At 38.3% G+C, this 13418-nt stretch overlaps 1 protein-coding gene across 1 annotated transcript in view; it reads right to left on the minus strand.

Moving 5' to 3' along the window:
* PTPRN2 (protein tyrosine phosphatase receptor type N2) overlaps positions 1-13418 on the minus strand; it is a gene marked incomplete at its 5' end in the record, with an annotated part of 414276 nt that overhangs the window by 47619 nt on the left and 353239 nt on the right. Inside the window, one exon of the mRNA XM_057371089.1 lies at positions 6824-6897. Within this exon, the coding sequence (XP_057227072.1) occupies positions 6824-6897 (74 nt within the window). The remainder of the gene's footprint in view (positions 1-6823; positions 6898-13418) is intronic.

Consider the following 13418-nt stretch of genomic DNA (forward strand, 5'->3'; position numbering starts at 1 on the left):
AATAAATCTTCCCAACAAGCAATCGCTCACAACAAATTTCAACCTTGCTTTCTTTGCCTTTTGACAAAAACAATTCTGATAGCAGGACATTTACTAMTGTGGGTATTTTGAGACCAGAGAAAACCAGCTTTCTTCAGAAATCAGTATCAAGAGAAAAAAACCTTAGGAAACATTTCAAAAGGGGCAACCTTTTTTTGCTTTGTTTTGTTTGGTTTTGAGTTGTAAGAATTGAGACACTGAACTAAATACAGCTGAAAACAAGAGTATATGTGATCAAGCAAAGTCAAGCTTAAAAGTAGGTATTTTTTTATTTTCCATTATAGTTGAAATAAATTGTTGTTGTTTTATTTTGAATCCCAAAACTCTACAGGATTTAAATTTGTGGTGAAATGGTTTCCTATGCTGGAACTAAAAATCCTAACTTAGAAAAACTGATGTACACCAAGGAGGATGTGTACTCTCAGTGGAAATTGTTGTGGGTTGCATCCACTTGAAAATGATGTTACTTCTCCAAGTGGCAAGASCTTGGCTCGGAAATGTAACCAACAGTAAATACACCAAACTTTAGAAAAATAATAATTTGCTTTGAATTCTTCTTAAACTAATTTTTCTTTGTATGTAGAAGAAAACAAAGGCAGAAGAAATCAAGGATGATGCAAATAGTGCTGTCATGGAGGAAATAATTCTCAACACTCAGCTGATAAATCAGGAATAAGCCAATCTTGGCATTTCAGCATTAATCAACTTCTGTCACGAAGGTGCTGTTGGAACGTGGCAAACATCACAATAAGCACAGGGTGGTGAAGTATGTCAGCAGTTTAACAATAATTCAAAAGACAATTACAATTATTACATTCCARGCACATTGTGTTGCACAAAAAACAATTATGAGCAGGAACTCTTCTTGCTTGGAGCAAATAGGAAATGGCAGAAAATGCTATCACACYATTAAATGATCTTTAACTGAACAAAAATAAGAGTAAAGATTAAACTAATTAAATGGGATTCCTGGTTTCATCAATTTTGTATTACATATACTGTTTAAAAGACGACGTATTTCGAGGAAAGTGCGAGAAATCCCTGTTCTGGTCACATTCAATTTAAAGTGAGAAAGTGATGGCAAGGGACAGTTCTTGAATGTTTTTGCTGTGTTCATTTTTATTCTCTCAAGGTCACCAAGAATACCAAGGGCATCTTAATCTATCAAAGTTAACAGAAGTTTGAATAAAGAAATAAAGTCAGTAATGGCTTTTTAAAATAACTAATCAAGGATCAAGTAAAAAGGCTTTTTTCTATGTCAGTAGTCATTATCTTCTTTCAAGGATCCCTCYGATTTCTCACTTCATGAAAATAAAATAGAAAATCTATTCTCCAGAGAAGAATGGAGAACTCCAGACTCCGTACAAACAAGTCTGGAAACAAAAATTGATTGTTGGCTAACATTTTACATCAGAACAATCTTCAGAAATCACCCTAATAGTAACTGTTCAAAAAGAATGGGATTCTTCCCTCTCTGTCCCCATCAGAGCACCAAGTTCTCAAGGCTTACATCAGGATGGAATTGAACTGCCATTGTTGGGAAGAAAAAGCTGCAATTATTAYAACTGTTTTACCACAGTGGAATTCTCATTTTCTGCTGCATCAAAGCAAAGGCAAGCCTGGTGATAATGTTTCAATCTATTTTTTCATGATTTTGTATTAGGGATCAAGGATTAATATAACCAACCACACAACTGATTGTGCTGATTTCCCTCAATATCAAAATACCAATATCAAAAGCAAATGGGAAGAAAAAGGAGGATCACAGAGATTTCTTCTTGGCAAATTAAAACTAGAGGAAACTTTAGTGGCACAACTTGTGTTTTCCTACAGGGGTTTGTAGTTTAAKTTGACTTACAATACCTTACAGAAGGAAAATATATAAAGAACCTTATCACAACTGGTTGCACCTTTGTTAATATCAGACAAGGATTCCACCTTTGCTTTACTACAGAATGAAAGCTACATCTTCAGTTTTTCCTTCAAGAGTTCCATTATCCAGCTGCCTTATTCTAAGACTTTGCAAGGATTCCCTGAAGAATGCTGAATTTTGTTGAGGTTTTAGATAGAGATTGTGCTGCTGCATGATTTCACTGATARTGCTGATGAAATACAGAAAAATCGATTCACTGTGAGAGCAAATCCTTTAGATGGTACATGTAGATAGATTCTTGTTAAGCAGTCTTGTAAAACTGCAAACTGAAGCAAAAGTGTCAATAGGCATCAGTGACCATTTTGAAATTTCATGTAAATGATAACACTGATTCATTCCTTCCCTGTACCTTTACTCTCAGCTTGTCACATCTTTATTTTCCACAGAGAAAGATGCTGGGTGAGATGTGGCCTCAATCACACCATATTTACCTGAATCTAAATCTTCTGAGTCCATCTGAAATATTCCTGAATCATGAGATCAGAATGAAATCCAGCGTAGGCCAAATATGAWAGCAAGGAAGTTGAAATCTGATTAACACCTTAAAAACTGGTATGGATTCAAGMTTCCTTGTGGYTTYCAGATTKAATGTGTTTACAACACCAACAAAAYCTACTTTCATGCATGTATTTATTACACAAAGTAGAGACAGTCTCTTAAATCAAAAAAAGTGTATTTGTTTTTGTAGAAGAAAGCATATCCAGCAAATGCAGATGAACTTTGTAATCACATTCATCTCAGCATTAAAATTAAAAAGGTAGATTAGCCCTCATTCTTCGTGTTCAAATTAAAATTTAAAACAATTTTTAAACCCTTCCTTTAAAACCCCTAATGGAATGAAAGAAGTAAATGTGGTTGCTGATGCCATTATGAATTTCAGATTCTATTCTTGGTGATGAAAATTTGTATGCTGTATTTGAACAAACTGTCATGCTAATGACATTCCTCAGTCTGGTGTCTTCAATAATAAGCAAACTGAGTTTTTAAATGTAGTTGATGGGATTTTTTTCTCTCTCAGACACCCTATGAGGAAAAACAGAATTTCCCATTTACTTTCATGACCTCTGATTTAAAAGCAAAGATTGCACATTATTTACTACTGGATGATTTTCCTGAAATTTAATGAGGACTAAGTACAAATATGACAGAAGTAATTATCACAGTTTTATTCTGCACAGTCAGGGTCTCCTTGTGCTGTAATTGCAAGCCTTTCATTCAGCTGCCGATACTAGAGTTATTATCATAGTACTTAATGTTATTTTAAAGAGGAGGAAAACAGATTTCTGCCTCACTTTTACCCTGAAAATTTATCCTAAGGACTCATTTTGCCTGGCCTTGTGCTGCAGCAAAATTAAAGATGTATAGGAAGAACTTGGACTAAATGTTTCCTGATTCTTTTCASTCATTCCCAGCTGCTGTGAGGCCATCAATCTAACCCCAGTTTTCACATCATGTTGTGAGGTATTGAGGTATTGAGGAGGGGAAGCATTTTTTAAAAGGAAGAAACATATGGGCAGGTGGCCAGCTCATTGTCTAGCACRGGGATTTCTTTACGGTGTGCTGCTGCACTCATTTAGACTTCAGTGAAGGCTGAGTGAGCCCCAGCTGGAGACTGGACCACTGACCCAGAAGCTGCAGATACCAGGGCTGGCAGCTTCCCTGTCTGAAGCTCAAACAAAATTACTTTATTTTACACTCCTTCTGCACCAGCCAGCTCCCACACAGGGGAGGGAAAAAACCTCTTCCAGTCGGTTCATCCCGTGCTGATCCCGTGCTATCCATGCCCATCCCCAGCTCACGGCAGGGCTCACTCCTCACCAGGCATTGCAAGGAGCAAATGCACCAGGAGAATCCTGGTATTGCCAGAAGAATTATTGAGGGTATTTGAGACAGTCTGAAGGAAAGCAATGGCAGGATTTTGCAAGAGGGAAGGAAGCAGCTGTATTGATATTCCACATCCACTGCACACTTACAAAGACACTGACTGAACGTGTGATTGCTACCAGCAAAGATCTCAAGTAAACAGCAGCAGAAACAGCACATATGTCCAACCTAGGCTTCACTAGCTGTGTAACCACAATAAATATTGCAGAATCAAGTGCCCAATGCAATCTTGCAGTGGGCATTTGAAGAGGGGAGAGCAGAGACTGAATACCTCTGCCACTCCCATATTCTACCTCATTACACAAACACTATTAACAACCAGATTAACAAATATGTTTACAATAATCTGAAGATATTTCATTTGGAATCTTTCCAAACCATGGGATTGCAAAGCAGGGATTTCATCCTATCAACCTCCACTGCAACACCTTCAGGAAACACACATTTTGACCTATTGCATTCAAAATAGCAAAATTACTATTGTGTAGCAGGAACAAACTCAGGAGGAACAAACTCCTGTAACTAAGCGGAGCATCTTTTTCCTTGGAATAGCAGGTCTACACAAATGTCAGCTGTGGCACTTCTCCCCACACAATGGGGTCTCAATTCTACCATGAAGAAGAAGAACTCAAGAATTTCTCYTGGCAGTTTTTCTTGGCTATGCAAGACACTGGGCACTTGTCCCAATCTAATGAAACACTTGTGATCCCACTTATTTCTGGGCACAGAAATATTTCTATAAGAGAGATAAAGACAGTAGTAAGAATTTTTGGTTCATCAGTGTGACTTGTTATATCGAACAAAACTCTTGAGTCTGGGAAAAGTACAAAAAAGAAATAACTTCTAACCCTAGAGAAGGAAATATCCTCATTAAGAGCTGGAAGGGAAGGCAAGATTACAACCCATTGTAAAAACACAAGAGTTCAAGCTGTGGAAGTGGAGACCCTCTGCTTGCATTAGCTATGGGCATCCTGATAAAGCAAAGCTCTTCCCAATTTGTCAATGGGATATTCCTGTTTCTTCACTTAATCTAATCCATTTCCTTCAGTGTAATTGAAGAAATAGCTACACTATAATCCAGAACTACAACTGCAACAGACATATACAAACATACAAGAATTTACCCCCGCTCCAGCCAAATTTGTGTACTGAAACTAGCTAAGCTGTGTCTACACAGACTTTTGGGCAGCTTGCAGAAGCCCAGTTTTTCGTTAAAACCCAGCATTTGTACTGCTGTCAACACTGATCTGGCTTAGTCCCTTCTACAGATGCTGCAATTCCACTTTGATACCATGCTGTTGCCATGTGAATTACAACCAAGCTCTTATGCGAATACAATATCTCACTTCCAGTTATCACCTCCCACTCCTGTCCTTCCCACAAAGCCTCTCAGTTTCTTCTGTCAGATTAGGACTTGACCAAACATAACTCACCACATGGTCCTGAAGACACAAACAGAGCACTGAAATGCTGGAGCTGGACCTCTGTGGAACACTTTACATGCAGGATGCATATTCCTTGGAAAATCAAGGTTTTCTGATCCTGGTGCCAGATAGAGCTTGGTCTAATCAGAGATGTAGCTAAAAACAGTCCAAAAATCTCTAATCTGTTCCTATCTACCCTTGTTCTTTGAAATGGAAACTGGCAATCCCTCAATATGCAGGTATTTTGGTTTCCCCTCTATCCTAAGCCAAAGACAAAAATATCCCAAAGGTGTTTTTGTGCTTCTGTGTGTTTTTTAACTCTTTGAATAAAGGCTTTTATGTGTTGAAGGAAATGAAGCTTTTGAACTCTGCTGAAACAAAGATCAGGGAACGGTTTCTTTTTAGTTGTGGGATTTTTTTTTTAAGAAGAAAAGTATTGTCAACAACAGTGGAAGGAAGCAGCCTGTAATTTCATGCTGTTGCAAATTGTCAGCTGCCTTGCCCACACAAAGTCATTTAACTGGGGGAGTGATACTCCCCAGGAAAATGAGCCAGTAATGGCATATACAGCCCACTGCAGTGAGATCTAATTCTCCATCCTAAGTTCTTTTTCACAGTTTCCCTACGGTAACTTTTCAGTGCCTAATTAATGTGAATAAAAACTTGTGAGAAAAAATGGCTCCAATACCAGCAGTCCCACAGAGGTCAAGGACACAGTGCCTTTTCCCCCTTCATGTGGATATCCTGACACTTCCATTGAGATGCTATAACAGGGCAATGCTACGGGCATTACCATGCCTCTTTGGTGTCTACAAAGACATTTTCTCCCTATCAGCTTCCATGGACAAGAAAGGATTCACATTCAGATCACATAGTCATGGGAAATGGCAGCTGGGCTATACTGGAGTACCTGGATGCAAAAATTGGACTGACCTACTCAGCAGTTGGAATGGACACACAGGGGCTAAGGGATCCTGCTCTTGCTTTTAAAACAGCAAGCTCAGAGAAGAAGCAGGAGAGCTACACAACCACCAGCTTGTCCATCACTAGGTCAACAGAGGAAGAAAGGTAAAAGGAAATGTCACTTCCTGATGCAGAAAAAGCTCAGARGTCAGTGGAGCTCAGCTCTACATGCCTACAGAAACCATTCCTYTCACTGGAGCCAGTAGGACAAAGTCAAAAACAACAAGCTGATTTCACCTCTTGGATAAGGAAAAGCTCCACTAAAATAAAGCATTGAATTTTATCATATGTAAGTTAATAATACCTAATATCAAATACAGAAAAACTGACAGTATTACAAGGTTGAATGAGGGCTACCTAGTAAGTTTGTTTTCTTAGTACAAAAACTTCAAGGGTATTGGATGCATCTACAAATATATATATGTATTTCTCTTCAATTTCAAAGGACAGTCTGAAACACCAGCATTGCGAGGTGCTCACAACCTGAGATTAGCAGTGAGGCACTTGGAGTGAGTCCATTTTCACAAGGAACAAGAAGCATCAGATATCTGGAATATTTCTCACAGGTTACTGTACTTACAATTGGACTGGCATTGATGTAGTCTGAATTGTCGTGGCTACTTTCACCTTTCAGACATATCCTGGAATGGTCATCTGCAAAAGGGAAAATAAGAGAAGAAAGTTTCTATACTAGTATTCTACTCATTTGAAGTTAGAYAATTCAAAGTCAGATTAATGTGCTTTTAAAGACAGGTAAATACCAGAAAGTATATTTCCTTCTGATTCCCAGCCTAGCCATAGCATTGACACAGCATCACAGCCTGACTCAGGAATGAAGCAATAGGATATTCCTCAATATAAGAAATCCTTCATGAAATGCACTGTGATGTGTCACAAACTTTCACAGGAAAAAAGGAGAATTTAAACTAGGCAAAACACTAAACCCCCCCCCCGCCCCAGTATTACAGCAAACATTCCTGTGCTTGCAGGGTCATGGAAGAGGGAAGCTGATGGGACTTTGTCCATTGGCTTCTCTATAAAATGAACAGCAGAAACATGGAAGTACAGCTGAGATGGGACAGTATAAATTAACCTGTCCTGTGGGGTGCTCCACCAGGACGTGGGGAGACAATTTGACTTGGAGATGACCATGGCAGAGAGAAAATATCAACAACTTCACTTAAAGTACAATGGAAGCCCATGCAGACATATGACACTGCTGTTACTGCAGCTAGTTCAGACATCAGTAAAGAAAACAGCAGTTCTGGACACAGGACTCACACTGTTTGCCCATCATCAAGATTATTTTATCAATTTTTAACTTGTAGGTTTACTGGTGCTAGCTCAATTATATTTAAAGCTAGTACACCCCAAACTAGACCTTTTTTAAAAGTTTATTTTTACATCAGAACACATATAATGGATGGTTTTTATTTGCCTAAACTTAGACAGTGACAATGCAGATGTCTGCATCTTTTCCAATCATCCAGACTCACTTTCTTTATAAGAAAAGAAAAGTTTCTATGTGATGAATCATTTCATCCTGATTGAGCTGTTTCAAACAGGCCAAATTATGTTCAAGAAATGTGGTTTCTTTCCACTGACTAAAGAAAGACCAGACCACACTCAGATAATTTATGTGAGATATATCTAAGTATTCGTCTGAATCTCAAACAACTTGTACCTGATATATAACCAGGAAAATTTATACTTCTCAGGAAACCTACCCTGCACAGAATATGGTGGAAAGAGGTTGTGGAACTGCCCTTTCTGTAACCCTCTACAGCTGAACATGAACATGATGTTCTGAGAAGATTGATGATATTTCCACTGATTTTTCGAACAGACAAAATAAAAGTACCTTTTAATGGCCTGCGACAAAACTCAACACCAGGACTCCAAGCTGGCTGTTAAGTACCAATCAGTATTTTGATAATGAGGAATAATAAATGAATTATCAAACATTCTAAGTGCCACACAGGAAGGCAGGGACAGACAGTTTGGGCTCTGCTTAGATGTATTCAACAGCAGTGCCRTGGCAGTTCAATATATGAGCAAGACAAAAGGATGCTTTAAGAGTGCTGTTGTAGCCACTCAATCTCACCCAACAGTGGCARCAATCTTTTCCTGGAATAAGATTGGTGATGAACAAGTCATGTCAAATAATTGAGGAGATATTCTTTACTATTCAGATAAAATTACTTTCCCTGCTACGGTTTCAACACAATAGGAGGATGAAGAAGACAAGAAAGGGAACATGTTCACAAACATTATTCATTTCCACCTCATTTTGGCACTACTGCACAAAAAAAACCCCAAAACATAAATATGAACTTTTGACACCTGAAATCTTGGGCTACTCAATATTTTCTATAGGAAGCTTTGCAATGAGCATTGTCACAGAGTGCTTGAAAAATTGCAGCTCTGAAACCTTTTGGCTTTGCAGGAGACACACAGGTTACATGCAGTAAATGTGGTCTCTCACATACCTTAAGCTAAGCAAACACTCAGGATAAGCCCTGTTCATTGAATAGCAAAAGTGTTTGAACTAATCACCAAAGAAAAGGTGTGAAATGTTTCCAAATGGATAAAGGAGAGAGAGCAGACAGTGATTCATCAGAACTCAGCCAACAGATGTCAGGGTGACTCTCCAATAAGAGTCAAGTGCGAGATCAGTAACTTCAGGATTTCTTTTTTTTTTTTTTTAAATACATTGTTTTATCCAGACCTTCTGATTTAGTGTGCCATGTCATTATCTCGCTGTCTCAGGAGGGTTTATCAGAGGGTGAGACATGATAAGGCTTGGTAGCGAAAAGGTGGTGAGACTTTGTATTTGCACCTTGGGAAAAAAAAGTGTGCAAAAAAGGTTGTACATGTTTTTCTGCATATATCAAGAGTTTGCACCCATGTGTACTTCAGTTGCRGCATCAAACATTCCTATCGACAATGAACAGATTGTGCTTGTCTATGCCTGTTATCACCTCAAAGCTTCTAGGAACTAGCATAATAGCTCTTCAGAAACAGGCAGGGAAAAGAAGAAAAGAAACAAAAAACCCCAACAGAATACCACGGACACCAGATTGTTATGTTAACAATGAGCAACTATGGGGAAAATGCCGAATGTACAACATTTTTTTTTTTGGGCGAACTGCATATTGATTATGTGAGAAGCCGGAGAAGCAGGAAATAAAAGGAAGGTATGTCATAAATAGGAGATACATAAAATCAATCTAAAAAACAAGAAAGAAAGATGAATGAAGAAATAGGAGAGGAGAGAGGTGGCAAATAAGGAAGTGAGAGAAAAGCCAAGTGCTGTTCCTAGCTACTGAAATCTGGCCAAGCTACAAATCGTCATCATCATATGTATCTACAATGGCTGCTGCTGAATGCTGAGCTGCTTTGCATTTGCTATTGCTCCAGCCAAGAAAGAAAAGCAAAATGTAGAGATTGATAGATGTGACAGAGAGAGGCTTCCTAAATAAGAAGGTATACTAACCTATAACTTGGGAGAAATACAGCACAATGATGCATTTTATATACACGTAAAATATAAATTATAAAATATAGAGGAGAGAGGATAAAGGACATGATATAAACAAACACACCTGAGTTTGAAGTACATAWATCTCAATTTATAGACTGAAAAAGTAAAATTTTGGTGTCTACACATAGGTATCTTCATGCAAAGTGGTTAATGGAGCTTGATTTAGCTGAGTAAACATGAACACAGACTGAGAAACTGTGGAGTAGATGAGGCATTGCAAAAGGGAAACAGACAGGACACACGACCCAAACTACTTGTACCCCATTGGACCAGAACCTGAAGCTCACACAGGATACACAGTGGCATCCTAAAGCTATTCATATCACTATAAACAAAATACCAACTTTTGGCCATTGTCCAGCTCTCGTGATGTCACTGCACTGACTCCTTACTGGCTGTGTCAGGGGCTTTGAGACCCAGCTCATGTGGAGGCAGCTGCATGGAGACACTCAAATTCAGGCACCCAAATSTACGATTTCACAGACTCGTACCCAGAAAACTCGGTTTCAATGCCTCAGTATAGGTTTCTGCTGATATTTGAGTGCCTTAAGGACACTTGGGCTAGCAGGCAGGAGGGTCACCAGTCTCCCACAGAGCTTGTGTTATACCTACCAGTTCTGCCTGGGTACCTTGAGTACTCTGGGCATCTCAAACAACACTGGATTCATGTGTTTCAATGAGCATAAAATGTCACTGCTATCTGGATTATTTTAACGGTGACCAGTTCTACAGTAGTGTATCATCTCAGTCTTCTACTTATCTCACACTGGCACTGCAACTAATTGAAAATTACTTTTGTTGTTAGATGGAGATGGAAAGCTTGAAAAAGTAAAACTCATGTCTTCCCTCTGTCTTTGYTTCCTGTTAATCAGATATTTCTGAAGGAGCAAAACCAGCAAACGTTAAGGTTGAAAACAAGGAATATGGGCAAATTTGGGTTGTCTGAATCCAGGCCTCACAACACAGGACAAATCTTACAGCAATCAGCCTGCCACATTTTGCTTGGATCATCATTTTCCTCCTTCTAGATTTAGACTGATCTTATTTTTTCCCCCATACAAAGCACTATACTRAACTCCAGTGAATTAAGAAAGTGAAGAACTACTGAGGAACTAAAGTAGAGCAGTCTGAAGACTATGAAGAAACATAACCTGCTGATTATCATTATTTTGCCTATAGATGATCTGCACAAAATGGAAGTTTTCTTTGCTCTGAACTGTTCAAGTTCATTTATTTCAGAGCACTATTTGTAAATACATTTATAATATGGATAATGCACACAACCCTCTGCTCAGGTGCTCCCATCTTTGGTGCAYGACCCCAGCCAGTGCTCTAAAGGTAAATAAGTCTCACATCTGGGTGGCTTTTCTCTAAAGGAACGTAAATGCTTTGCTGGCCTTTAGAGGCAAGCCAAAGCACAGAGATAAGCAGGTTGCTCTAATATATACAATATATACCACTACCCATGGACACAGCTATGGTGGACAGCTTTTGATAGGCATTCACTGCAAAAAGTTGTTTGCCAAATGTTTAAAATACCTGTGCATATTCATGGTATACATAAATAAAACCACAATATTGACTCTTTAGAGACGGGTTTATTTTTCAGAGAGGCAAAAAGAGATTAAAATTTTTGAAAGTTTTTTTTTGAGCTGCTCATGTATTCCTACACAAAATGAGCATCACTAAATTATAGCACTAAATATAAACAGTGTGTGCCCTAAATTGTAGCAATATGCTTGTTGATTGGATAAAAGGATGCAGTTTTGTTAATCTAGAACATCCAGGTAACTTGAATTGTTAGTATTTTTTAAACTAGTAATTAGTCAAGTGCAGTGTCAAGGTGTTCTGCCATCAGTATTTTAAAAGCTGTTTGTAAATAGAMAAGTTAGGTATAAGAGTAAGCTATGATCAAATTGTGATAATAATGRAATCAGTTATATAATCAGTAAAAATAATATTGTATTACTTCAATACTGGTTAAGATAGGAAAATGCAAAGCAAATAGAACATGATATTAAAACTTCTTTGAAGCCTTTCGAAGATGAAATCTTCTATGTGAATCGGCAATCTTGTTCTCCCTTGTCAGGGTGATTATGAATATGAAAGGAGCAAGGAAACACTAACAAGGCATTACTCTGTGAGAATATATCGAATGCAGCACAACAGCTTTGCAGAATATCAAAAGCATATCAGGTTTGCTTYTTCATGCATTATGAAGCAAATCTAYGGCTTTTTTYCTGTATTTTTAATGTCTAACACAGTAAAAAAAAAGTGGACAAACTGGGCCTTCTCATCTAATCTTAGAGTCTAAAATAATCACCACCTTATCAAAATTTAATATTGTTTAAACTCTATGCCACRTTTTCCACCCATCAACAAAGTAGTAAGTAGTTTAAACACATATAATATGACAGCTGCTTACCAGTGCACAGCAACTTCAGAAAGGGAAGGCAGGTAATTCTGTGCAATTCAGTCAAAAAGCAAAATTCCCAGTGCACTAATATTTATAATAGAAGTTTCCACATTGAAGAAACAAAGCAAATATAGCATTTTCCCCCTTTGAATGTACTAGAATACTTTTAGYTAAAAATTCAGATAAATTGCAGTGACCCTATCCATTTGCAAATACCATCACAGGTAGCACTGATTCAGTCTAGACCCAGATTTGGGAAAAACAAGAATAACAATACGCCACAGAAGAAGCAATGGCAGAGAAGCAAAGGCTTGTCAGTTCCACAGAGTACTTTGTGATGAAAAGATACAGACTATCTGTCAGCATCCTGAGGGTATTTAAAAGACATGCACATGTGGCACTCAGGGATGTGTTTTAGTGGTTAATGATTGAACYTCATGATCTTACAGATCCTTTCCAACCCAAMCAATTMTTGGACACCCAAGCTAAAAATCTCAGCTCTTCAGCACTGTCACAGTCACTTTGCTCTCTGGATTCAGAGGTAGAAAAGTCTAGTGTGGAGGTTTCTATCTTATAAATCATTGTATCATGAAGACACAGTTCCTCCATCAGTCAAACAACCAGCACCAATCTGGCAACATCTGTAGCTCCCATGCTGTCTCTGTGGAGCAACCAAAACCAACCTGSCTTAATTTATGAGCAGGAACTTGAAATATCTTAAGATATGGACTGYAAGTCCATATTGATAGACCACTTTRAGCAGGAAGATTACCTTGGATCAATACAGATTYTCATGGAAAATTTTCACTTCCCATCATGCCAGCTAAGTGCTATTTTTTTCAGGATGGAAAAAGGCACAGAAGGCTTGCACTATTTTAACTTTCATGGTGACTTCTTTAGAACTTCTCAACAGGCCTGATTCCAAAACACATGGAATTCAGCAAACTGCTGCTGTTGCCCCAAAAGGCTTTTGACCAGCACCATATTTACTCAGGAGAATTAATATTGCCAAGCCGCTGTAATCCTCTCCTGAGCAGCGAAGTATTGCAGAAAGAGCCACTACGTAAACAAAAGAGACAAACCCTGCTGAAGCAAATATGCAWGGACTGATGGGCTCAGTTAAATTATCATCTCCTTCCAAAGAATCTTCACTCTAAATCTGGCTATGACATTTACTTAATGTGTTACCTGTCATTTCCCCATTTCTAGAGGAGG

Source organism: Malurus melanocephalus, unplaced genomic scaffold (genome assembly GCF_030028575.1).
Source record: "Malurus melanocephalus ecotype Western Australia unplaced genomic scaffold, MMel_1.1 scaffold_140, whole genome shotgun sequence".
Classification (NCBI taxonomy): Eukaryota; Metazoa; Chordata; class Aves; order Passeriformes; family Maluridae; genus Malurus; species Malurus melanocephalus.